Raw genomic sequence first — 26253 nt, forward strand, 5'->3', positions numbered from 1 at the left:
CCAGTCTTACTGTTCTCTTATTAGATAATAATGATGATGACATAAAACTATTTAGCTTCAGGCTGGGGAAGCGGCTTAGTGGTTAAGGCACTTGCCTGCAAAGCCAAAGGACCCTGGTTCAAATCCCCAGGACCCATGTAAGCCAGATACACAAGGAGGCACATGCATCTGGAGTTTGTTTGCAGTGGCTGGAGGCCCTGGCATACCCATTCTCTCTATCTCTGCTACTCTCTCTCTCAACTAAATAAATAAACAAAACTACTTAACTTTATGTCTGTTAAGAAGAAGTTAAGAAGCGGTCCAAGAGGTGAAGATGGCATGTGAATTCAGTAGTTTCCATTCCAATTCCATAGCAATTTTGACAATGTGGCAAGTTATTTTCTGCATTTAGACACATTTTATACATGCATATATTTTAAAAAATATTATTTATTTATTTATTTATTTATTTATTTATTTGAGAGAGAGAGAGAGAGAGAGAGAGGGAGAGAGGGAGAAAATGGGCCTGCTAGGGCTGCCAGACACTGCAAATGAACTCCAGATGCATGCGCCCCCCTGTGCATCTGGTTTACGTGGGTCCTGGAGAGTCGAACCAGGATCCTTTGGCTTTGCAGGCAAACACCTTATCTGCTAAGCCACCTCTCCAGCCCAAATGTATATATTTTAATCATATTTACCCTCATTACCTTTTCTTGTCCCCCTCTCCCTCCTGCTGAATGCCTTCTTCCCAGTAACCCAACTTCTACCTTGATGTCGTGTGTCCCATTGAATTCAACTAGGGCTGCATGTATGAGCATGGGTAGGGGTTATTTGCCAGAGCATTCGTAACTTACTGGACATTTATGTATTTATACTGTACTTAGTACAAAAGCTATATTTGGATGGCATAAAGAAAAATCTGGAAATATCCAGATTAATAGACCTTGTGATTGAATACTCACAGACACAGAGTTTACCCAAAAAAGGGACATAGGGCTGGAGCGATGGCTTATGGTTAAGGCGCATGCCTGCAAAGCCTAAGGACCCAGGTTTGATTATCCTGGTCCCATGTAAGCCAGATATACATGGTGGCGCATGTGTCTGGAGTTCGTTTCCAGTGACTAGAGGCCCTGGCATGACCATTCTCACTCCTTCCCTCTCTGTCTCTAATAAATAAATAAAATCTTTTAAAAAAGGATACATTCCTGTAAAACAGTTTCTACAAATCAAACTTGTGTAGGTACAAAATTGAGAAGTCTGAGCATCAATTTACAACACAGTAGCAGGTTTCTCAAGCATTTACTTTGTACCAGACATTACTTTTGGCTCCATATGTATATTAAGTTACATAACCATCAAGAGATCTATGAGGTAGGTACCACTTTTGTCCCCATTTACAATTGAGAAAAGGAGGTCAGGAAATGAGTTAATTTGTTCCCACTGTCAGTAAGTTGTGGAGCCAGGATTTGAACTCCATGGTCTGGCCTATGACTGTATCATCAATAGTAACTGACATTGAGTGACACTGAGTGTCACTAGGGCCAGTCCTTGAACCAGCACTTTGTGTGAGTTGTCTCTTTATTTAATTTTTAAAATTTATTTGCAAGGAGAGAGAAGGCGGTGGGGAGAGAAAGGGAGAAAGAATGGGTGTGTCAGGGCCTCTAGCCACTGCAAATGAACTCCAAATGTATGCACCACTTTGTGCATCTGCCTTTATGTGGGTACTGGGGAATGAAACCCAGGCTGTCAGACTTTGCAAGTCTGCAATTTTAACCACTGAGCCATCTCTCCAGCCTCTGAATTATCCCTTGAATCCTCACAGTAATCCTAGTGAATCATTTGTCACAAAGAAACTGATTGTCACATAAGTTAGGAAGAACCCATTTGTTTCCTCAAGGCCAGTCTTTCCTAGACCATGCGGTGACCTGCAGTGATTCTAACATTAGGAAGTTTAACACCTATGAACTGTGATCAATATCCAAGGTTTCAGAATGTTGAGCAGGAATTTTCTTTGCTTGCTGAAATCCTTAATTCCTTGAAATCAGAAATCGGTGAGGAGGCAGGGCCCCGATGAATAGATCAAGAGGCATTTAAGATAAGCCACATAGTTCAGAGTTACCACTGTGCAGGTCCGAGGTTGTAGCCCAGTGGTAGAGCCCTAGCTTAGCCTGCTCAGGTCCCTGAGGTGCAGAGGAGGGCCTCCTCTGAATGCGTGGAGAGAAGGAAGCCGACCCTTGTTGTTGGTGATGCACGCTTGGACACTCACTGTGGGCTGGCGCTTTTCACAGCAGGATATAGATACTATTTTATTTACAGTGTGAGCTAGCTTTCAATGTATCAGAAGTAGGACATAGAGACCTTCAGGAACATCCAGAAACTGATAAATAGGACAGGTTCCCACGAACGGGTAGGGAGGGAGGTGAAATGGGCTCATGGCATCTTGCCCTTTCTTTGCTATGAACTTGAACGACTTAACTTTTCTGGGGCTGTTACTTTTATGCATAATTGACACCTGTTCCTACCAAGAAGGTTATGAGAATTCAGTGAGCTACAATTTGAATGTATGTACATAATACATAACAAAGCTTGTGAGTTTCTGTTATTGACATTATTATTGTCACTTGCTGCCTCTGATGGTTTTCTACGACGGATTGAATCTTTATGATTATTTTAGTACCGATGGAGTGCTGAGTTCTTCGCCTCTGTCCTTTCTGGCAGTTATTAGTCGCTTACAGAAGGCCATGGGAGCACTGTACCCGGCCCCTTTGGGGGTGCCCACAAGCTGGGAAGAAGGAGCAAGTAAGTGGTTAGAAGTTGAGGAGGGAAGGAGCCAAAAACCCTGACACAGAGAGAAGAGAGAGGCAGCTAGAAACGATGCTCTGCAAACCGCACTCCAGCCTCCACGCGCCCACCTTGGCGCTCTCCGAGTCTGGGCATCTCGATGGAATTATTCACTTGCCAGCGCACTTCACCCCGCTCGGGGCGGCCTGATGCCCCCTCCCTCTTCGGAGCCCGCTCCGCGATTGGCTGGCTCGATCCGGGGTCGTCGCTGATTGGCCCTCGCCAGGCCCGGCTACGGAGTTTAAAGAGGGGGCGGGGGCGCGCTGCCCCGCATCGCTGTCCCCGCCGGCCGGCCGCGCGTCCCAACTCCGCTGTCCCCCCCGGAGCCGAGCGGCACCCTCGAGGGAGAGCCGAGGCGGGCGCTGTCCAGCCCCGCGACGGTGACACAGCCGGGGAGGGTCGAGGCGCTCGGACGTCGGGGCGGCCACCATGGTGGCCACATGCCTGCAGGTGGTGGGCTTCGTCACGAGCTTCGTGGGCTGGATCGGCGTCATCGTCACGACTTCCACCAATGACTGGGTGGTGACCTGCGGCTACACCATCCCCACCTGCCGCAAGCTGGACGAACTGGGCTCCAAGGGGCTGTGGGCCGACTGCGTCATGGCCACCGGGCTGTACCACTGCAAGCCGCTGGTGGACATCCTCATCCTGCCGGGTAAGAACCCTGGCTCCTAACCCCGGAGTCTGAAGCACAGGGGGCGCAGAGCTTTGCTACAGTTTTCCCACCACCAGTCCCACCTTGTTGTAGAAAAATTAGGCAACCCTAAGCCACATCCTCTCGGCCTCAGTTTCCTCATCTGGAATTTGGGGCCTTTTTTTTTTTTTTTTTGCCAGGGGTTACAACTGGATAGTCGCTTTAAAATTTCACTGAATAATTGTAGACGCACGACGAGAGCCCAGCCCATGTAAATTCCCCTCTCTTTCTCCGTCCCAGCATCCCACCTTCGGATGACCACAACTGCTTTCTGGCGCTGGTCCCCGCCTCCTCCCATTTGGGGTCCATCTTCGGACTCGCCCAGGCGCAGGCGAGTTGTGGAGACGCCCAGTGACTTTAGGCCCCTCGCTCTGCAATTGCCGGGTTTAGAGGATCCCAATTTGTTCTCCCAGGACCCAGGGTCTGTCTTATCTCCCTTGTTTCCACCCTACCTCCCCCGTGGGGTTCCCCAACAGAGGGATGAAGCGGTGAGACCCTTTCCCGCCCAGGTCTTCAGGGCCTTGAGCAAGCTCCATTGAGAGCCCCAGGCTCAGCGGGATGCAGAGGGGGTCACTTCTGCGATTTCGAAGCTGGGCATCCGAGGCTGCAGGAGGGACTATTGGCAGGCTACCACGTCTCAGATGCCTGCCTAGGACGGGGGTACATCTTCCCTTGTTCTATGGAAATATTCCGGGGGGAATAGTTGCAATTCCATTTTTAATCTCTAGGAAGTTGGATGATTTCCGAGGTTGTGGGTCCTGTCTCAGGTTTTCTGCTAGGAATCTATCCTGCTCTGTCCCTTTGGCTGGCTGGCGAAGTTGACTCAGTTCCTCTGGCTTTTGTGGATCGTGGTTCTTTAAAGGGGCATCCTGGCCTTAAGGTGGGCGGGAACCAGGCCTGAAGTTGCCAGTTTGGAAGCCATTCACTTTGTGCCAGAATCTTTGGCTTCCCAGAGGCCCTGGATCCCTTTTAGCTCTCAGAAGGAGGGCTCAGGGCACATCAGGCTTGCCTTTCACTCCTCTTTCCTCTATGGGACTTTCAGACATACAGAAATCAGAGAACCCAGGTCTGAATCCAGCTTCAGTTAACGCCAGCCTCCTGGACCTACACACAAGACACAAGCTGGCTGATGTGCAACAAACTGCTAACCTCAGCGAACCTTGATTGTCTCCTTTAAAAATTACTATAGGGGCTGGAGAGATGGCTTAGCGGTTAAGCGCTTGCCTGTGAAGCCTAAGGACCCTGGTTCGAGGCTCGATTCCCCAGGACCCACGTTAGCCAGATGCACAAGGGGGCACATGTGTCTGGAGTTCGTTTGCAGTGGCTGGAGGCCCTGGCGTGCCCATTCTCTCTCCCTCCTTATCTGCCTCTTTCTCTCTCAACTAACTAAATAAAAATGAACAACAACAACAAAAATTACCATGGGACTAACTTATCTTTCTGGATTGCTTGAAGGAGTCAGGGACAAGAAATGTAGTCCTCTGAAGGGGGAGATGCCCCAGGAACAGCAGCTGGGGGTCTCTGTTGAAAGCTGGGCATGCATGCCCAGAGTTTTGACTAAAGCATAAAACTATTCTCAGCTTCCTAACCCAAGACTAAGTTTCCTGAGCGTCCTGTGCAGACACTTGTTTTCAGATAACACAGGTCATGCTGTGGGGCCAGTATATTTAAGGAAGAGTCCTTCCCTTAAGTGTTGGATGAGGGCAGGGGCAGTCTTTGGTCTCCATCTTCTGATTTCCAGACATGGCCTTGGCACTGTAACCCACGTGGGCAGCCTGTGCCATGAATCTCAGAACCTCTGTGTCCAGTTGACTGCTTCCCTTGTGTCAGCCCTGGCTCTTCTCCCAGCTTCAGGGGAGGACCTGGGCCATGAACTTCTGGGACTCCTCTCTGGTGTGTTCAAACCCATAGATACCTGATAAGTTATCTTTAATTCTGAAGCTGAAATGGGTGGTGACTACAAGAGAGCCTTCCTAGAGTCTAATTTGAGGCATTGCTAAGGGACTGCATTCAAGCTGGGTCTTCATGCTCAAGGGAAGGTGGCTGTGTTTGACATGGGGCCCTGGGGTGTGAGAAGGAACTGAGGACAGTTTCTTCCCACTGCCATTAGCTCCGCCTTACTCAGGCCACTACCTATAACTTGCATGGGGGGGGGGATAAAAAGGGACAGTCATGAACACAACTTTGTTTTTTAAAGTTAAAAAAATATATTTATTAGTGAGGAGGGAGAGAGAGAGAGAGAGATAGATAGATAGATAGATAGATAGATAGACAGATAGATAGATAGAATGGGCACACCATGGCCTCTAGCTACTGCAAAGAAACTCCAGATGCATGTGCCACCATGTGCATCTGGCTTATGTGGGTACTGGGGAATCGAACCTGGGTCCTTAGGCATCACAGGCAAGTACCTGAAACGCTAAGCCATTTCTCCAGTCTGCAACTTTTTTTTTTTTTTTTTAAAGGGGGAGAGTGTTTCAATGGGAGACAAATAAATTGAAAGGTAAAACAGTAAACTTAAATCTATGAACTTCTCCTAGTACCTTATTAGGTATATTATGCTATAATCTATCTTTTCATAAAGTTATCAGTTGCCATTTTTGATAGCAGAGAGCAGATAGCGTTGCTGTATGTGTCGTACTCAACTCACATTCCTTCACTGATGGTTGCTTACATCACCTTTTATGGGTACATGCAGATTAAGACAGGTGTCTGCCTTCCAGATTTCCCCAGGGCAGGAGAGAGACCTTTTGAAGCAGTGGCAGAGGGTTGGGGAAGCATGCCTTGGCACAGCGAAGGAAGCAGGACATGGAGCTTGTCCCTCCCTAGGCGGCGGGTTCATGAGGGCAGCAGAGGAGAGAGCCTTGGTTTTAGTTTGCTCTTGTTCAAGGCCACACATTATTCATGCCTAATATGAGTCAGGAAGAAAATCACTGAAGATAGAAGTAGTGCATTGGGCCAGATGTGGTGGCTCATTGTCTGTAACCCTAGCACTGGGGTGGCTGAGGCACAAGGATCAGAAGACTGAGGCCAGCCCAAGCCACATAGTGAGACCATGTTCTGAAACAAAAAGGTACTACACAGAACAATAGCAGAGTACTACTGACTACTCATGTTTGAGTACTCAGCATGGAAAATGTTCTAAGCACCTTGTGAAGAGCTAGTTAACTTGGCCCCTAGTAGATTCCTATTATAGAGATGTGGGTGCTGTTATTACTCCATAAATGAGGAAAGTGACATAGCAGGTAATTAACATGACCAGGTCACACAGGTAGACCACGTCACGGCAGGCTGGAACCAAGCACAGACCACAGAAGATTGCTCTGAAAAATTGAGTTTCTGTGTGGATCTTTGACACGGTGTAATAATAACAACGTAAATAAAGCCTTGGTCTCTCCATCCTACAAGTGTGGCCACGTGTGTTCCAAGCCAGGATCATCCTTCTGTTTTAACTAGCACACTCTTCTTTTGTTGCTGGGTTGCTTTGAAAGTTGAAGGTGTGTGGGGATCTTGGATGACCTTCTAAGTCTCTGAACGACCAAGAAAAAGAGGGAAAGTGGTGTGGAACGCCTGGCAGATGTGGGCTCAGGGGCAAGAGAGCCCTGTCTAACCCCCTCCACTGCTCTCTTGCTGGCAGGATACGTGCAGGCCTGCCGAGCCCTCATGATTGCTGCCTCCGTTCTGGGTCTACCGGCCATCCTGCTGCTGCTGACCGTTCTTCCCTGCATCCGAATGGGCCACGAGCCCGGTGTGGCCAAATACAGGCGGGCCCAGCTGGCTGGCGTGTTGCTCATTCTGCTGGGTAAGCTCCCTGTATGTCACCCCAATGCCAGCGGATCTGATGAACCTCGGATCTTGCAGTGGCTACTTCATCAAGATCAAGAGCAAGAGCAAGGTGGAAGGAGACCACGAGAAGTCACTGGGCAGTGTACCCCACAATCTGTATCCCTTTACATGCCAGATGAGGTTTGAAGCTGGGGGTGGGCTTGGGTGATGGATTATTTGGTAAAGCACTTGTCATACAAGTATGAGGGCTTCAGTTAGGAGAACCTCCCACCCCCTCCGCCAGAACCCATGTAAAAGCCAGGCATGGTGGCCTGGGCCTGTAATCCTAACACAGGAGGTGGAGACATGTATAAACTTAAGAATTTTCTTAAATTTCTTACAAAACTGGAGCAAGTTGGCTAGTTGTCTAGCTGAATTGGTGAGCTCTGGACTGAGTGAGAGACCCTGTCTCAAAAGATAACGTGGACAGCAATTGAGGAAGGCACCTAGCATCAACCTTTGGCCTCTACACACACGTGCACACAAGTACACATGTAAAAAGGACAATACCCCTCCCAAGAGCAGAAGTAATGTCTATAAGGAGCACTGAGCATGCAGATAAGTTTTTTTCTTTAAAATTTATTTATTTGTTCATTTATAAGAAAGAGAGAGAAAGGGAGAGGGAGAGAGAGAGAGAGAGAAAGAGAATAGGGAAGAGAGGTACCACTTGGTGCATGTGGCTTTAAGGGAGTACTGGGGAATTGAACTCAGGCCTGCGGGCTTTGCGAAATAAGCTCCTTTAATCACTGAGCCATCTTCCCAGACTTATCTGCAACTCACTTTGTAGTCCCAGTCTGGCCTTGAACTCACAGTGATTCTCTTGCCTCTGCCTGAAATTAGATATGTGTGCTACTATGTCCAGCTCAAGTTTTTTTTTTTTTTTTTTTAAAAGGGAAAAAAGAAAGAGAAGATTTTGAAGGTAAGAAATATCTGTGGGAGACCAGAAGGACAGAAGAGTTCTCTGGTGGCTTTCTAGTTAGGCTTCACTGTGGACTTCCTTTGAGAACACCTGTATCCTGGCCCCACAGCTGATCTAGAATTCTAGTCTCAGGGTGGCCTTGAATTCACAGCAATCCTCTTATCTCTGCCTCCCAAGTGCTGGGATTAAAGGTGTGAGCCACCACATCCGCCCAGCAGGAAAAGATATTTTTAAGAAATTCCCCAAGGTAATTCTCAATGTAGCCAAAACTGAGAACCTCCATGACTATATAAATATAGAGTAAAGAAAGAGAGGTGAAAGGAAATGTATATTGAGGGTGACAGACTAGTTAGGTGATGACTTAAGGTTTTAGTCACAAATATTCAGTAAGCATTCATGCCAGGTACTATTGTAGGCATTGGAGACCTGTTAGGGAAAAGATAGGTTAAAAAAAATTTTTTTTGTTTATTTTTATTTATTTATTTATTTGAAAGTGACAGACACACAGAAAAAGAGGCAGATAGATAGATAGATAGATAGATAGATAGATAGAGAATGAATGGGCACGCCAGGGCCTCCAGCCACTGCAAACGAACTCCAGACGCGTGCGCCCCCTTGTGCATGTGGCTAAAGTGGGTCCTGGGGAATTGAGCCTCGAACCAGGGTCCTTAGGCTTCACAGGCAAGCGCTTAACCGCTAAGCCATCTCTCCGGCCCCCTATTTTTGTTTTTTAAGGCATGGTCTCACTGTACCCCAGACTGACCTGGAATTCACTATATAGTCAGGGTGGCCTTGAACTCACAGTGATCCTCCTACCTCTGCCTCCTGAGTGCTGGGATTAAAGGTGTGCACCACCATACCCAGCTAGTTTTTCCTTCGAGTATACACAGGTATTCTAAGGCATGTAAGATGTAATAGCCATCTTCAAAAGATATGTATACAGCGCACACAGGCAGGAAGGCATGTAACCCATACTGGAGGAGTTTGCCAGAGTAGAGGAAGCCAGCAATGAGAGGCCACAGGTTGGAGGGAGGGGCAATGCAGGCGGAGAGGCAAGGACATGTGTTCACTCAGTTTTTCTGATCACACATGCACAGAGAGGGTTGATTTAACACTTCATGTTGGGGAGGGTCCTGATAGATCTCTCTGCTTTCTATGGTGGTGTCTCTGTCTGTCTTTATCTCGAGGGTGTCACATATTCCAGTGAGTCTTTGAAGTTGCAATGTCATAGGTTTACACCATCTCACTTGATTTCTTTTTCTTTTTTTTTTTTTTGGTTTTTTGAGGTAGGGTCTCACTGTGGTCCAGGCTGACCTGGAATTAACTCTGTAGTCTCAGGGTGGCCTCGAACTCATGGCGATCCGCCTACCTCTGCCTCCCAAGTGCTGGGATTAAAGACGTGCGCCACCGCGCCCGGCTCACTTGATTTCTTACAAAGATAGGGGATCAAGCCCAATGCCTCATGCGTGCTAGGCAAGCACTCTACCATCTGAGTTACATCCTCATCCTTCCTTGCTTTTATTTATTTATTTTTTTTTGATGTCAATTCCTCTGGCAAGCTCTAAGTCCTTACAGAGGATGTGAAAGTTGAAGAGAAGCAGCTCTTGTCACAAAGCGTACACACCAGTGGGGAGAAATTGATGTGGATAGAGGTTATATGTAAAGTCACATTCTCCTAGAACAAAGAATTCACATTCCACAACTGGCAATCAGATCGTGTGCTTAAGGGGTTAGGAGATGACCCCCCAGGTTCTGCGTGGGGTGATGCCATTTAGGGACAGTTACTGGTTTTGCGCCCATTGTGGTATGAGTGAGGTGAGAGAATATGAGAGGGGGGTATATTTCCCCAGGATTGCAGGGGCTTGTGAAGCCATGGAGAATTCCAAGTGTGTGTGTGTGTGTGTGTGTGTTTGTATGTTGTGAAAAAGACCTATATTTTTCAGACAGTTATCTGGCTAGGGAAGTTTTGATTTTTGTCCACAAAGGCTGGGTGTGTGCACCATCTGGAATCTGCTTGATCTAACTCACCGTCTCACTTCTGATGGCACTCGCCTGAGGCCAGACCTCCCACCCAAGTCCTTGTCCAAGAGAATGGCCAAAGCTCTACAAGTGCACAGATTACGGAAGGAATCCCGGGGCAGCCCTTCTGTCTCAGACTCTGGCTGTTGTTACTTTTCTCATTCTTTCAGATGTTCCAGAAGATTCTCCTGGATCCTGGGGTGGGCAGAGCCAAAGGATGGGTCTGTTGTCCTCAGTGTTTAGTAATTCTGACCTTTTATGGCTGGAGATCTAGGTCCATTGCTAGAGAGCTTGCCTAGCATGCATAAAGCCCTAGGCTTGCTACCTGGCACTGCAGGAACTGGGTGGTATATGCCTGGTGATCATATGGCAGTAATCATAGCACTTGGGAGGTAGAGAAGGATCAGATGTTCAAGGTCAGCCTCCAGGCTACATAGTGAGTTGGAGGCTAGTCTGGGCTACATGAGACCCTGTCTCAAGAGAGAGAAAGAGAAAAGAAACTCTGGCCTTACACAAGAGAGTCCTGGAATATCCGTAAGTGAGAGCATGCAACACATTGAAGCAGGTACAGACAAACCCTGTGGAAAATACAGGGCTATAAGCAAAATATATGTAGACAATTAAAAAGAAAAAAAGCCTTGAAAATAGAGATGTCTAGTTGAACAACCAGTTTTATTTATTTATTTATTTATTTATTTATTTATTTATTTTTGTGGGGCAGAAGGGGCAGCAATCAGTGGTTTAAAACTTCCCAGCTGAATTTATACATATATATATATATATATATATATGTTTTTTTGTTTTTTTTTTTTTTGTTGTTGTTTGTTTTTTCCAGGTAGGGTCTCACTCTGGTCCAGGCTGACCTGGAATTCACTACATAGTCTCAGGGTAGCCTTGAACTCTGGGCAATCCTCCTACCTCTGCCTCCCAAGTGCTGGGGTTAAAGGTGTGCACCACCATGCCCAGCTTTTTCTTCATCTTTTAAAGGTGGTTTGGTAGAGGGAGGCAGTTTCGTAGATGAGGAAAGTGAGGTGGGGCTGAGGAGTGGGTACACCTCCTGGTCTCTGCTTGCCTGTGTCCAGTGAGGCTGTGGGGACTGCCAAGGAAGCTCCATCTTGGCAGCAGCTCGTCATCAGGGCATCGGAGCGGGGATGAAGGGACTCAGCCACTTCCAGCCTTGCATTCATCCGGCTGCCTCTTCTTTCATTGTTCCTGTGCAGATTTGCTTCTCGGTCAGTGGCCGCTTGCACTTGGGATGCATGTTGTTTAGCCTGGACCCAGCTGGCTCTGGAAATGTGATGCTCATTGCCTGGAGTGTGACACCTGCCCATCAACTGCTTCTAGGTCTTCTCATCCCTTGGCCCCAAGAGCCAGTGTGCCGCCCTGGGAGTGGGTGGGGGCAGCCAGAGTCTGAAGGCTCCCTTTGTGTTGTTTTGAAGTACTTATGCTTTCTGTCACTCTCCCGGGAGAAGCTGGTGCTGGGCCCATGCTGGGTCCTAGAGGCCACTGGGCGGCTGCTGAGTGCAGGGGGCTGGGCGGCAGTTCTGGGAGCTAGTCCTCACAGGAGAGCCCGTGAACACTGCTGCAGGCAGTTTCTCCTCATCCTGTAGCTGTCATCCTGCCCTGTGTACAACTAGCTTCCCAGCGGTCTAGTCAGCCGTGAGGATTTGGCTCCTGCCGTGTGGGGAAGGAGTAAGAGCCCCGGGCTGCAGCTTCCTGAGCAGCAGGTGCCTCAGATCGATCGGAGGGGAATCTTCGCTGTTTGTAGATTATCAAGATTCCCTGCCAAGGCAGAAGGCACTGTGCCCTAAGTTATTTTATCTTGTCAGTTGGAGTCAGACCCAACTGTACTGAATCAAGACTACTGCTTTCTAGCTGTGTGAACTGGAGCAGTTACTTCATGTCTCTGAGTCTTTTTTCTTTCTTTTTTTTTTTTGAGGTAGGGTGTCGCTGTAGCCCACGCTGACCTGGAACCCACTATGTAGTCTCAGGGTGGCCTTGAACTCACAGCAATCCTCCTACCTCTGCCTCCTGAGTGCTGGAATTAAAGGTGTGTGCCACCATGCCTGGCTTAAAATTTTTTTTTTAAATGTTTTAAAAAAATATTATTTATTTATTTGAGAAAAAGGCAGGGGGGAGAGAGACAGAGAGGGAGAGAATGAGTGTGCCAGTGCCTCCAGCCACTGCAAATGAGCTCCAGATGCATGTGTCCCCTTGTGCGTCTGGCTTACGTGGGGCCTGGAGAGCGGAACTGGGATCCTTTGGCTTTGCAGGCAAACACCTTAATTGCTAAGCCATTTCTCCATTCTAAAATTTTTAGTTAAAAAAATTCTTTTTTTTTTTTTTTTTTTTATGGTAGGGTTTCACACTAGCTCAGGCTGACCTGGAACTCACTATGTAGTCTCAGTGTGGCCTCGAGCTCACGGAGATCCTCCTACCTCTGCCTCCTGAGTGTTGGGATTAAAGGCGTGCATCAACACACCCGGCTTGTCTTCTAATATTTCTATAAAATGGGCAATAATACTGCCTCCTTCCCGGGTTGTTAAGAGTGAAATGATGTTTGAAAATTAGTGTTTTTTTTTTTTTTTTTTGAGGTAGGGTTTTGCTATAGCTTAGGCTGACCTGAAACTCACTATGTAGTCTCAGGGTAACTTCGAACTCATGGCAGTTCTACATCTGCCTCCAGGGTGCTGGGATTAAAGGAGTATGTCACCTCGCCCAGCTTCTTAATGTATGGAAATTAGTTAGCATGGTATCTGACACAGTAAGTGTTCTTTCTATCCAAGGTTCTGATTATTGTTGTTGACAGAGGGAACAGCTAACCCAGAGGGCAGTTTGGTATCTTTCTAACAATGTTTGAGCCCTACAGGGTGAGGTTCACATGCAGAACTGTTGAAGTGAGACAGTAAGTTGCTTCTGGAAACACCACCTTGTATCCTGGCTTAGCGGAAGTGTTTCTTTTGATTTTGTCAGTGGATATCTGTGTGGGGATCTATAGTTCTTTGCTTTTCCCATCATGAAAGGGCCCCAAATCTTTGTTCTAAAGATCCAGTTCTCTTGCTGCAAGTTAGAAAGTATTTTCTTTGGGTGTTTCTTTGGAACTGGGGTGGGGAGTGGAAGGAAAGGAATTGCTCTTTGCTCTCTAAATGGCATCCTTTCATCTCCTCATTGTCCTTTCTAAACATTGCTCCCTGGTGGCTTTATTTGTAGTAGGAAAAGTTGTTTTAACTGGTCACTTTCAGGTTAATAGCAAGCTGTGATAAAATGCAGGGTGGGGGCAAATGTGAGACAAATTGAGCTTGTCACATACACAGGATTAGGAATCTTTGGGTGTGGAAAGAAAAGTGATGTCTTAATCCAGGGTACAGGGAGAACATTTATACAAATCTTCCTGTATACTTATTCGATTTATACACACTTAGCCCTAATTTAAATCAAATGTCACCTGGTTAGTGGCAAGGATGTGGCCCTTTGAGTAAGACTATTTATGACAGTGATCTTGCCAGTCAACTTAGAGGCACTGAATGCCTTATGAATCCTTCTTGTCTTTGAAGTCTGTGAGTTCCTTTTTGAAAAAAATTAATAATTGGTCAGGGATGTGACACAGTATAGAGTAAATACCTAGTGTGTTTGAGAACTAGATTCAGTTTTAATATCACACACATACAATATATACACAATGAAAAAATAAGTGACAAGGCTTGCTTTAAACTGCTATAGGAAAAGAAAGATAATGATTCATGGAATAAATACTAAGGGGAAAATGTCGAAAATAGACCAGGAAAATTCCATTGACTTGATGGTTATTAGAATCATTAGCTTTAAGAGGTAAATGTAAATGTAAATGTCCACTGTCTGCTATGTTTCTTATGTTAATATTTTAGAGAATGAGAAATGAGAACAGAAAACCTCAAACTTTTTCAGTCTTAAATGAGAGAACAGAAAAACTCAAACTTTTTCAGTCTTAAATGAGACAATAAATATGACTCCAACTAACAGCTCATTAAGAAATCTTGTTACTTGTTCCCCAAACTGTTTTTGTCTGTATCTATGTCTGCTTTTCCCTCTCTCTCTCCTCCTTTCCCCCCCCCCATCCTTTAGTCCTTAGGGTCTCAAATACTGGGATCACAGGTACATGCCACTGTGCCCAAATGCCTTAAATGATTTTTTTTGTGTGTAAAGCTATATTAATTGGCTACTCAAGTTATAGGTTATAATAGTGTTGATGTGTCAGAGATTGCATTCAATGCATTGTAGAATGCTAAGTGGAGGCTTTTAAAACCCATATTGTGGAAAATTCCAAATCTAAACAAAAGGAGAAATAATAGCATGGTAACCCCCCCACAGATCCAAACTCCATCTCAATAAAGGTCAACTCACAGCCACTCTGCTCCATCTTCCCACTTCACCATCCCTTCCAGGCCCCACATGTTTTTGATGCCATTCTACATGTATCCATGGAAGACTTTTCCCATTATTATTAATATAGTCAGAATAACTTAAGTAATTTTAATCAGAATATTATTTTGTGCTAGAAATGATGATTTAAAAAGTTCTTTCACTACTTAGTATTTAAAATTACAAAGCCTGAAGAAGTGCTCATCAGAGGAAGGGAGACATGTTAGCATCTGCCGATTCATTCTCTCATTCTCTTAGTCATTACTTCCCAAACCAGGTACATCTGCATCAATTTGATTTAATTTCTTCACATTTATTGCCTTTTCTTTTTTTGCAAATAAAACTTTTTAGTTGAAACATAATAAATTGTACATATTTAAGAGGTTCTATGTATCACATTTATTTAGCTTCTGAATATGTCCATGTGCTATTTAATCTCTAATAAAATGAAAAGATAAATACTTAAGTTTTATCATTCTAAAACCACCTTCCCAAATATTTTCCATTTAGTTAAGTCATATTTTAAACTTAAAAAAATAATTATGGGGCTAGAGAGATGGCTTAGTGGTTACGGTGCTTACCTGCTAAGCCAAAGTTCTTAGGTTTGATTCCCTAGGACCCATGTAAGGCAGATGCACAAGGTGGCACATGTGTCTGGAGTTTGCAGTGGCTGGAGGTCCTGGAACACCCATTCTCTCTCAAATAAAAAAAATATTAACTTTACTGTACAAACATTTTGTGTTTTGGTCATATTCCCATTCCATACTCTCATAGCTCCTCTCCCGTGCACTCATTACACTGAGGATCCTTCTCAGTGGGGTTATTGATATTCAATGTGGGGTCATGAGTGTACCAGTCAGTCTGTATGGTGAAGCAGAATGTCTCAAGATACTACTTCCCACCCTGTGTTTCTTATAATCTTTCTGCAATGATCCCAGGGCCTTGGCAGGCATGTTATGAGTCTCCTTTCAGCCCTCTGTGTCCTCTGACTTTCTGCTATAATGAGTTTTGAGTTTCAGTGTCTACTGGCATCTCCCTGAATGAGGTTGCCAGGCCAGCAGTGAGAGCAGCACTCATGTTTTTTTTTTTTTTTAATTTTTTTCTTTTTTTCGTTTTTATTTATTTGAGAGCAACAGACAGAGAGAGAAAGAGGCAGGTAGAGAGACACAGAGAAAATGGGCACGCCAGGGCTTCCAGCCACTGCAAACCAACTCCAGATGCGTGTGCCCCCTTGTGCATCTGGCTAACGTGGGTCCTGGGGAACCGAGCCTTGAACCGGGGTCCTTAGGCTTCACAGGCAAGCGCTTAACCGCTAAGCCATCTCTCCAGCCCAGCACTCATGTTTAAATCATCACTTCCTCTGTAATGTTGCCTGAGTCCTGGTAGGTGTGATAAAGATGACTCATCTCATGCTAGGTAGTCAAATATCTTTTTCTTGTGATAATGATGGATCTTGGTTCTCCCTGGCATTGGCTGCCATCTGTTAAAATCAGATTATCTAAGAATGAGAGCAACATGGATCAAAGGGCATAAGTACAGTCCTTTAGAAGACTGCTTGATGGGCATAGCAAAGAACAGTGGGAGCTTCTCTCTAGAGTCTGTGACTTTCCTGCTGATAGGATTCTGACTTGGTTCTCAGTACCAGGTATGAATTCCCTCCCACTAAACAGGCCTCATATCCAATCACAGAGCAGTTGATTATCTGCATAAGCTGTGTGCCACTATTGCATAGGTGTGTACATACTGCCTTGTAGGATTCCCTGCTTACTCACTTTGTTGGTGTCCTTTAATCTCCAGACATTCACATAGCATTTTCCAGCACTCTGAGGGCTAGCCAGCAGGAAGCTGGCTTCCTTCTCAGTTCCAACACAATCTCTTGTTGTCCCATGACCACAGCCTGTTGAGTTTTCAGCAATAGGATCTTACCATTTAGTTCTGGTGGGTAACCAAGTGATTTGACAATGGCCTACATTGTTTTGGGCACGTCATGGGCCTCCACGATCAACAGGTCACTGTTGGGGGTAACCTAGTTCTGGAACTGGGATTTACTAGCCAGAAGCTATGGTTTTAGGATTAAATTTTCTCCACCCTCTAAAGGGCATTTCTGCCTGGGCTATTCCCTGCCACCACACCTCTTATTAAGAGTAATCTAAAGCAGGGCATGGTGGCATGCACCTTTAATCCCAGCATTTGGGAGGCAGAGGTAGGAGGATCGCCGTGAGTTCAAGGCCACCCTGAGACCATATAGTGAATTCCAGGTCAGCCTGGACTAGAGTGAGACCTTATGTTGAAAAACTAAAAAACAAACAAACAAACAAAAACCCCACTTCCTTTGGGCTGGCGAGATGGCTTAGCGGTTAAGGCGCATGCCTGTGAAGCCTAAGGACCCAGGCTCAATTCAACATGCACATGATGGCGCACGCCTCTGGAGTTCATTTACAGTGGCTAGAGGCCCTGGTGCACCCATTCTCTCTCTGTATCTCTGTGCCTTTAATAAATAAATAAACTAAATCTTTAAAAAACAAAAAGTAGGAGTAAGTTAGCTAACGGGATAAAGGTTTCCAGGGTGCTGGTTCATGCTGTCATTAGTTTTGTGTAACCCCCACTCTCCCTCACCCTCACCTCCTCCCTACCCTTCTACCCTCTGTATTTTATCCTTCCATTTGCCTGCCAAGCATCTCCTCTCATCCCTCGTTTCCAGTCTCGCCTGGCCTCATTCTAGTTACTTGCCAATACTCCTGATTCTTACTACAGTGTACAGTCAACTCAAGCTGTTCCAAGTTAGGAACACATATGAGGACAAACATGCAGCCATTTGTCCTGTGTCCATGTGACATCAATGTTTTCCGAACTCTATTCATTTTTTTTCTGAAAATTTCATTGTTTCATTTTTCCTTACCTCTGAGTAGAATTTTATTGTGTATATGTATCACATCTTCATTACCTATTCATCAGTTGATAGACATCTGGGCTGATTCCAATTCCTACCTATTGTGAATAGAATAGTGACAAACATGCCTGAGAAAGTGTCTCTGTCGTAAAGAGTAGAGTTTTTATGCCCAGGAGTGGTATAGCCGGATCAAATGGTAGATCCATTTTCAGATTTTTGAGGAGTTGCCATACTGATTTCCATAGTGGCTGTACAAGTTTGCACTCCCACCAGCAGTGAATAAGGGTTCTTCTTTCCCCACATTCTCATCAACATTTGTTGTCATTTCATTTTTTTGATAATTATCGTTCTGACTGGAGTGAGATGGAATCAGGTCCTTAACTTTAAACAAAGGTGTATCCTGTCAACTAGAGAACAAATTGGAACACATTATTAGAAACCTGTTCACAATAGAGGCAACATTTTCAATCTTTGAAGAGAAAAGGATTCTATTTATGAAAGAACCAAGACCAGATGAATCTGTGTGTACATATTGAGCTTCTCTTTCTTGGCTACTTTTCTCCTTTTCTTATCTACCTCTTTCTTATATAGCTAAGAATTCTTCCAAGGCTTTACTTTTTCTTCTCCTAAACAAATAACAGACCCCCCTTAACCTCTCTGCAGTTAACAATTACAACTTCTGAGCCAGGTGTGGTGGTACATGCCTTTAGCCCCAGCATTCAGGAGGCAGAGGTAGGGTATCCCCGTAGGTTCAAGGCCAACCTGAGATTATATTGTAAATTCCAGGTCAGTCTGGGCTAGAGTGAAACCCTACCTCAAAAAAAAAAAAAAAAAAAAAAAAAAAATTCCCACAAAAAACAATGACATCTTCTGAAGGTAAAAGAGGACCAAGAGTGAAAATTCAAGGACTAAAATTTCTCTTATTTTTAGAGGCTTAATTTAAAAATAACTTCTGACATAAAATGAAAAAGGATGAAAACTTCCTTCGTGTCTCTTTATCTTGTTTTCTTACTTTATAGGTAACTGACTTTTCAGAAGATCCTTTTCATTATTTTCTCTAGATAACTTAGTCATTCCAAACTCCTTCCTTCCTTCCTCCCTCCCTCCTCCTCCTCCTCCTCCCTCCCTCCCTCCCTCCCTCCTCCTCCTCCTTCCTTCTTTCTTTCTTTCTTTCTTTCTTTCTTTCTTTCTTTCTTTCTTTCTATTTTTTGGTCTACAAATAAAAACAACCTAGCAAGCCTTCTATGTATTTAAGAAAGTCAAAAGTGAGTTGTGTTTTATAACTAGTTTACATTTTTTAGTAAAGCAGGGATTTGACTTGCATTTTTAACTTTACTGGCCCAAACATACCCTTTTCTCCCTGAAAACCATTCCAATAACTGAGTAAATTCTCTTTTTTTCAGTTTCTAAACGTTTTTCATTTTGAGTTCAATTGGAGGTCATTGTTTCAAGCGAGTCTTTCATTTCCTTTCACGTTGTGTGGCAATCTGCTATTTCTTTGCTGTTTTGATGTGGTTGTCTTTCAGAGCCACAGGCATTCCACCGGACTCCATTTAGCTACAAGGAATGAAAGAGCCTGCTGGGGCTCATATATTTGCCTTGTGTTGCATGGATTATGAAACAAGGAAGTTAAATTTATTTTTATTTTTGTTTATTTATTTGAAAGAGGAAGAGAGGAGAGAGAGGAGAGAAAGAGGGAGAATGAATATAGGCGCGCCAGGACCTCCAGCCGCTGGAAACAAACTCCAGATGCATGCACCACCTTGTGCATCTGGCTTATGTAGGTTTTGAGGAATTGAACCTGGGGCCTTTGGCTTTGCAGGCAAGAGCCTTTACTGCTAAGCTATCTCTCTTGCCTGAAAGAAGGAAGTTTTAATGAGATAAGCCCTGAGATTGTGACTCTGAGTGTGTGAGAGTAACATTAAAGTTTTGTGACTTTCAAAATCAGCTTTGCACCCATCCATCCATTCCATCTGTCCGTCCTTCCATCTTGTCTGTTTCCATTTATCCATTTACTCATTTAGCCAGCCCTAGGAGGTCATTACATAAAATGTGTAGGCTCCTCCAATCCCCCCGCTTTTAAAAGTAGGGTCTCAGCCTGGTCCAGGATGACCTGGAATTGAACTATGTAGTCTCAGGGTGGACTTGAACTCACGGTGATGCTCCTGCCTCTGCCTCCCGAATGCTGGGATTGAAGGTGTGCACCACCATGCCTGGCTGGCTCCTACCTTTTATAGTGAGTTGTATATAATAAAATTTAACAGAATTTTCTAAGACATGCAAAATCAATTGATAAGGAGCCCAATTTTTTTTCTTATTTGAAGTTAACCCCATTTTATAGTTTGCTTAGAATTAAGAGAAGAATTAAGTGAATTAAAGGTAATATTCTGTCTTATTCTAGAACATTTAAACCAAGTTTAACGTTCTTAGGTTTCCTGAGAAGTGGGGAAGGGTTTCTTACATGTATGCATACATGTGAGTATAGATATACAGTAACTGAAAAGCATAAAACTCAATTTGAACCCTAAGCTGTTTTGAAAGAGTTGGTTGTTAATAGGATAGATTGGTTGGATTGAACCATATCAGTTGTTTGGAATTAAATCTATTTTCTCCTCTTGCTATTTCCTCTCATAAGCTTGGGCATTAGGAAGCTCTTGCTCGTGTTTTTTTTTTAACTTTTTACTTTATTTTATTTGAGAGAGAGAGAGAAACACACACACACACACACACACACACAGATATATATATATATATAGAGAGAGAGAGAGGGGAGAGAGGGAGAGAAAGAAAGAATGGGCATGCTGGGCCTTCAGCCACTGCAAATGAACTGCAGATGCATGCACCACCTTGTACACCTGGCTTATGTGGGTCCTGGGGAATTGAACCTGGGTTGTTTGGCTTCACAGGCAAGCGCCTTAACCATTAAGTTATCTCTCTAGCCCGAGTTGTTATTTTTTGTCCACAGCCCACAGCAGAGTGGATGCCCTCTTTGGGAGTCTGGGATTTGTGTCAGATTGCATGTTCATATGGGGGAAACCTATGGCAGTACTCATTCTGAAACACTGTAGAAGAGGGTTTCTGTTCCCTGTCCTCATAGAGAAAAGGATTTTTCTTGGCCATGGGGGAAGTATGACTCTAGTAACCATTACTTCTCCAAGAGGGCTTGACTTAGTACTCCATGGCTGGGGGATGAGCAAGAAAAATTTCTTTTCCTTGCATTTGAATTTTTCAAATCCCTGGGATTGAAATGGAAGACTCATATAAACATGGCTCTTGAACATTCTTCACAGAAGGAAAATACCTCCTCATATGGTATGCCAGATAAAAGTATCCGGAAACAGATGGAATTGTGCTTGCTCTTTAAGGAAAAAGACGATAGGAGAGAATTTATTTTTTATTTTTTTAGTGGTGTGGCCACCGGTAAGGAGCCCATGCTACTGTAAAAATCCTTTACTCAGTTCCCTGTGATCCTGTGGCAGCAGTAAAGAAACACATGGGGACACACAAGGACATGAAAATAGGCAGAAGAAGCGACTGGTTAGAAAGAAGGAGGGGAGCAGGAGGAGTGGGAGGGGCACAGTAGAAAATAACGAGAGGTGAATGGTAAAGATACATTGTGCCCTGGGTGTGGTGGCGTACTCCTTTAATCACAGCACTTGGGAGGCAGAGGTAGGAGGATTGCTATGAGTTCAAGGCCAGCCTGAAACCACAGAATGAGTTCCAGGTCAATCTGGGCTACAGTGAAACACTATTTTAAACAAACAAACAAGCAAGCAAGCAAACAAACAAAAAAGCTACATTGTGTTTATGTATGAAAATGTCATAATGAAACCCATTATTATATATAATTGACATATGCTAATATTTTTTTGTGGGGGGGTTCGAGGTAGGGTTTCACTCTAGTCCAGGCTGACCTGGAATTCACTGTGTAGTCCCAGGGTGGCCTTGAACTCACAGCGATTCTACCTCTGCCTCCCAAGTGCTGAGATTAAAAGTGTGTGCCACCACACTCAGCCTTAAGATATTTTTAAACAAAAGAAAAAGGAAGCCATTAATATGTAAGATCTTAGCTTCTTAGATACTCTATATAAATTCCTTAATTATATGGGTAGCTTGTAATTAATGGAGTTAGACTGTTCAAAAATCATTTTGGGTAATTCAAAGCCTCCCAATGACCCTTTTGCCCCAGACGTTTTCTTCTTCTTCTTCTTTTTTGAGGTAGGGTCTCATTCTAGGCCAGGCTGACCTAGAATTCACTATGTAGTCTCAGGGTGGCCTCGAACTTATGGCGATCCTCCTACCTCTGCCTCCGAAGTGCTGGGATTAAAGGCGTGAGCCACCACACATGGCTCTTTTATTTTTTTAAATAATATTTTATTTATTTGAGAGAGAAAGAGAGAAAAAAATTGGCTCATCAGGGCCTCCAGCTGCTGCAGATGAACTCCAAATGCATGTGCTGCTTAGTGCATCTGGCTTTACATGGAATTGAACTTGGCTTTGCAGGCAAGCACGTTAACCTCTGAGCATTCTCTCCAGCACTGTATGTTTCTTTATTATGCATGCATTCCTTGTTCATGGGGTGCACATAGTGCATTATTAGCAAGAAACTGTCACAAACCACACAGATGTAACAAGATAATTTAAGGTCTTTCAAAATGGCTAAGACTTAAGTCCTTTCTGTATTTTATAGTTGATGTACAGGGTTATTATACTTGAATGCTGATGTTAAAGAGAAGTATATTTCTTCTCTGAGAGCAGAAATGGTAAGTTGGGAGACAATATAGTATGTGTAGAAATCAGATGAAAAGCTTGCTGAGTTGAAAGTGACAAGGCTTCCGCAGGTGGCAAACACAAGACTGGTAATGCCATGTCCTGCCTTGAACTTGTTGATGGCTTTTATGACTAGTCATTGGAAGCCCCATAATTCTTATTAGCCTTATGTCTGCTAGTTTTTACGTGCTATCTCAAGTTAAAGCTTTAACTAAAATTTCTTTCTTGCTGTGGTTGTAAGATATTGGGTACTATCAACGAAAGCCACTGGGTTCCTTTGCTTTAACTTGTGTTGTCTAATAAAGGGCCAGTAGACACACATCACCACTTAAATTACTATTATTATTATGTGTAGTATGTGAAGTGGTGTGTGTGGTGTTTGCATGTGTGTGTGGGCATCTGCACACAGCCCATGTGTATACATGTGGAAGTCAGAGGTTCTTGCCAGCTGCAGAATTACTTTACTTAGGAAGAGAGGAAGAACTAAATGAAACGAAAGCTATTTCTTTTCTAAAAAATAGTTTATTTATTTATTAGAGAGGGGGGAGCAGGTGTGAGTATAGGCACACCAGAGCCTTGTGCTGCTGCAAACAAACTCCAGACTCACATGCCACTTTGTGTTTCTGGCTTTTCATGAGTTCTGGGGAATAACTGGTGAATTGAGCCTGGGCCGGCAGGCTTTGGAAGCAAGTGCCTCTAACCACTAAACAATCTCTCTAACCCACTATTTCTTAATCCATAAAAACCTAAACTCCCAAGGAATGTTGAAAAGATTGGCACAAAGCCAAACTCTGTACCATGGCGACCCATTTTGACAAATTCCATCATCGTAACCTCCTTGAATGGGTAAATTCTTTTACTCCAGCAACTGTTCATTTATGAGTTGAGGTTTTGCCATCATTGATAGCATCACACAAACCCAAACCCTTGGCTGGGAGTCCCCTTGAGCCTAGTGGCAGTATTCACCACAGCAAGAGAAATCGCGTGGCCTCTCCTGGTCTATGTAAGATGAACTGATTATACTGACAACAATGGCTACCTTATTTTCTATCTCTAAATAGCCCTGTCATTTAGTCATCCAGCCAGTATACACTGAACATATTCTATGTACCCAGTGCTGACTCAAGCATTGCATTTACAGGCACACGAAAGACATGATCTCTAACTTCATGGAACTTAGAACATGGCCTGGGAAGTAGGCACGTAAAGAGATAATTAGGATATGACTGGGTAAGCGTAACAGCAGAATCGCAGCCCTAGATATAAAGGCGTGATATACAAGTAAAAACAAATACATAGTTTTGAGAGTTTATGATTCCTTTGAAGTTTTTGCAGGGGAGTTTCATTTGCTTCTGTTACTTGTTGGGGGAAGGAAAAAGACCAGCAGTTTGACAGGTCTGTGATAGAGTAAGTCAGCTCCTGCAGACATCTATGCTGAGACTGCTCAGAGAGCAGAGGCGTGTGTATTGGGGTTTTGGGGAGCTAGTTGGAAAGGGTGTCTACGAAGTGCCCACTGCTCTTGGTAAGTGGTGGGTATGCCCAGTCACACGCTTGCTCTCCCTCTCTTCCCAGCTCTCTGCGCCATCGTGGCCACTATCTGGTTCCCCGTGTGCGCCCACCGCGAGACTACCATCGTGAGCTTCGGCTACTCCCTGTATGCGGGCTGGATCGGCGCTGTGCTGTGCCTCGTGGGTGGATGCGTCATCGTCTGCTGCTCTGGGGACGCCCAGTCATTTGGTGAAAACCGTTTCTACTACTCTTCCGGTTCCAGCTCCCCAACTCATGCCAAGAGTGCCCACGTATAAGAGAGCTGCCAGGCTGCCCCAGAGGTGCTATAGATGCTGGTCCTGGGGCCCAGGTTTGCTTGCCATAGTTAGGGGAAGCCCAGTTCTCCGCCAGGCACCAAAGCCGAAGTTCTAGAAAGCAGCCTGTCTGGCGTTTTGCAGTCTTAATACCCCTCCTCCCCATCACCTTTCAGTTGCCTTAGAAGATATCTCTAGTTCAGATAATGGCCACAGTTTTCTCATGGTGTTGCCTGCTCTTAAGTTCTTTTCACGGGCGTTCCTTTGTCGTTTATTAAAAAATAATGTCTTATTTCTCTTTTAAAGTTTAAATGTCTTGCAAACATTGATGACTTGGGCATGGGGAATGAAATAAAAGACACTTTTCAAATGGATACAGTGACAATGGGAGTCTCACAAAGATGCCTCTCTGTTGTTTTCTTCTATTCAGTTCCAAGGCCACTTAGGAGCTAGAAAAAGATAGAATTGGGAACATGGGTGGGAGGGAGGGGATCACGGAACTTTCTCTCTGTGGGAAAGCTTCCCTTTTTAAAGCTGAGGGTGAGAAGCTTTCTTAGTTTATGATTTTAAATTTATCTGTACATACTTTTTCAAGATTGATCACTTTTTTGGATCACTTTTATAACCATGGTTTTCCTGGAGTTCTTTCTTGATTGATCAACATGAAGGAAATGAACCAAATATACTTTAATTCTGCCCTAAATAACACGACACAGAAATTTAACGTGAACTGACATTCTACAACATATTTTTGATTTTCAGGTTTGTCTGATGTGGTCTTTAACAGATAGCTGCATATGCTTTCAGTTAACACATCTTTAATGCTTTCTTCTCTTTTCTCTCTGTTTCCATTCTGTTCACTATTTTAAAGTAATGTTGTTTAACATAATTTGTACTGTTGAACTTGACTTCCCAGCTGTAAGCACTGATGCATATCAGTATCTGAGACCCCAGACTCTTCAAACACGGTTGGTGCATTTTGTTCAGGTAAAATTTGTGCAATAAAATAACAAACTGTCTGCAAAACAGGCCTCCCATCTTTTGTTGTGTCCGGAGTATCAGCTACTGATTTTCAACAGTCTCACTTGTCTCTATTGCAGGGAACCTGACCACTGAGTCAAGGACAAATCACTCTATATTTCCCCGAGTCATTCAAAAGTTACGTTCTATTTGCTATATCATCGTGGCAATGTGTGAGCATGTAACTTAGGAGTTCTCTAGGTTTCTTTTCTTTTCTTCTTTTCTTCAGAGGTAGGATCTTGCTTTAGCCCAGGCCAACCTGGACTTCACTCTGTAGTCTCAGGATGGCCTTGAATTCATAATCATCCTCCTACCTGTGCCTCCCAAGTGCTGGGGTTAAAGGCGACACCATGCCTGGCCCTCTTGTTTACTTGACTGGAATGTTTTATTTTCTTACCCCTTTATGTCATGAAGAGATGAGTGGCCATAAAAAAACCATGTTCTAAGTGGGATACAGTTTAACTCCATCTCCTTTGAGCACATATACGTTTTTTTTTTTGTAATTTTTCTTGCCTTTTTTTTTTTGCATGTGCTTGCTGGTAAGCCAGTATGATCAAAACAATGGTATTCGTGCATGTGTGTGCACATGCATGTAGAAGGCACAAGTAGATCTTGGGGGTCTTCCCCAGGCATTCTCCACCTTGTTATTATTATTATTATTGTTTTTGTTTTCTGAGGTAGGGTCTCACTCTAGCCCAGGCTGACCTGGAATTCAGTACGTAGTCTCAGGGTGGCCTTGAACTCATGGCGATCCTCCTATCTCTGCCTCCTGAGTGCTGGGGTTAAAGGCGTGTGCCACCACACCCAGCTTCCACCTGATTTTTTTTAAAGATATTTTTATTTTTATTTATTTATTTGAGAGAGGGAGAACATGGGAGAGAGAGGTAGAGAGAGAGAGAGAGAGAGAGAGAGAGAGAGAGAGAGAGAGAATGGGTACACCAGAATCTCCAGCTACTGCAAATAAACTCCAGATACATGTGCCACTTTGTGCATCTGGCTTACATGGGTACTGGGGAATCAAACCTGGGTCCTTAAGCATTATAGGCAATCACCTTAACCACTGAACAATCTCTCCAGTCCTCCACTTTATTTTATT

The 26253-nt window shown here is 44.2% G+C and overlaps 1 protein-coding gene across 1 annotated transcript; it reads left to right on the forward strand.

Moving 5' to 3' along the window:
* The first annotated feature begins 3157 nt into the window (after positions 1–3157).
* Positions 3158–24511, forward strand: Cldn11 (claudin 11). Its single transcript, XM_004652353.3, has 3 exons — positions 3158–3475; positions 7152–7316; positions 23908–24511. The coding sequence occupies exons 1-3, from the start codon at positions 3250–3252 to the stop codon at positions 24138–24140; spliced, it is 624 nt and encodes a 207-aa protein (XP_004652410.1). The 5' UTR covers positions 3158–3249; the 3' UTR covers positions 24141–24511.
* The last annotated feature ends 1742 nt before the right edge of the window (positions 24512–26253 follow it).

This window comes from Jaculus jaculus, chromosome 11, assembly GCF_020740685.1.
Source record: "Jaculus jaculus isolate mJacJac1 chromosome 11, mJacJac1.mat.Y.cur, whole genome shotgun sequence".
In the NCBI taxonomy this organism is placed as follows: Eukaryota; Metazoa; Chordata; class Mammalia; order Rodentia; family Dipodidae; genus Jaculus; species Jaculus jaculus.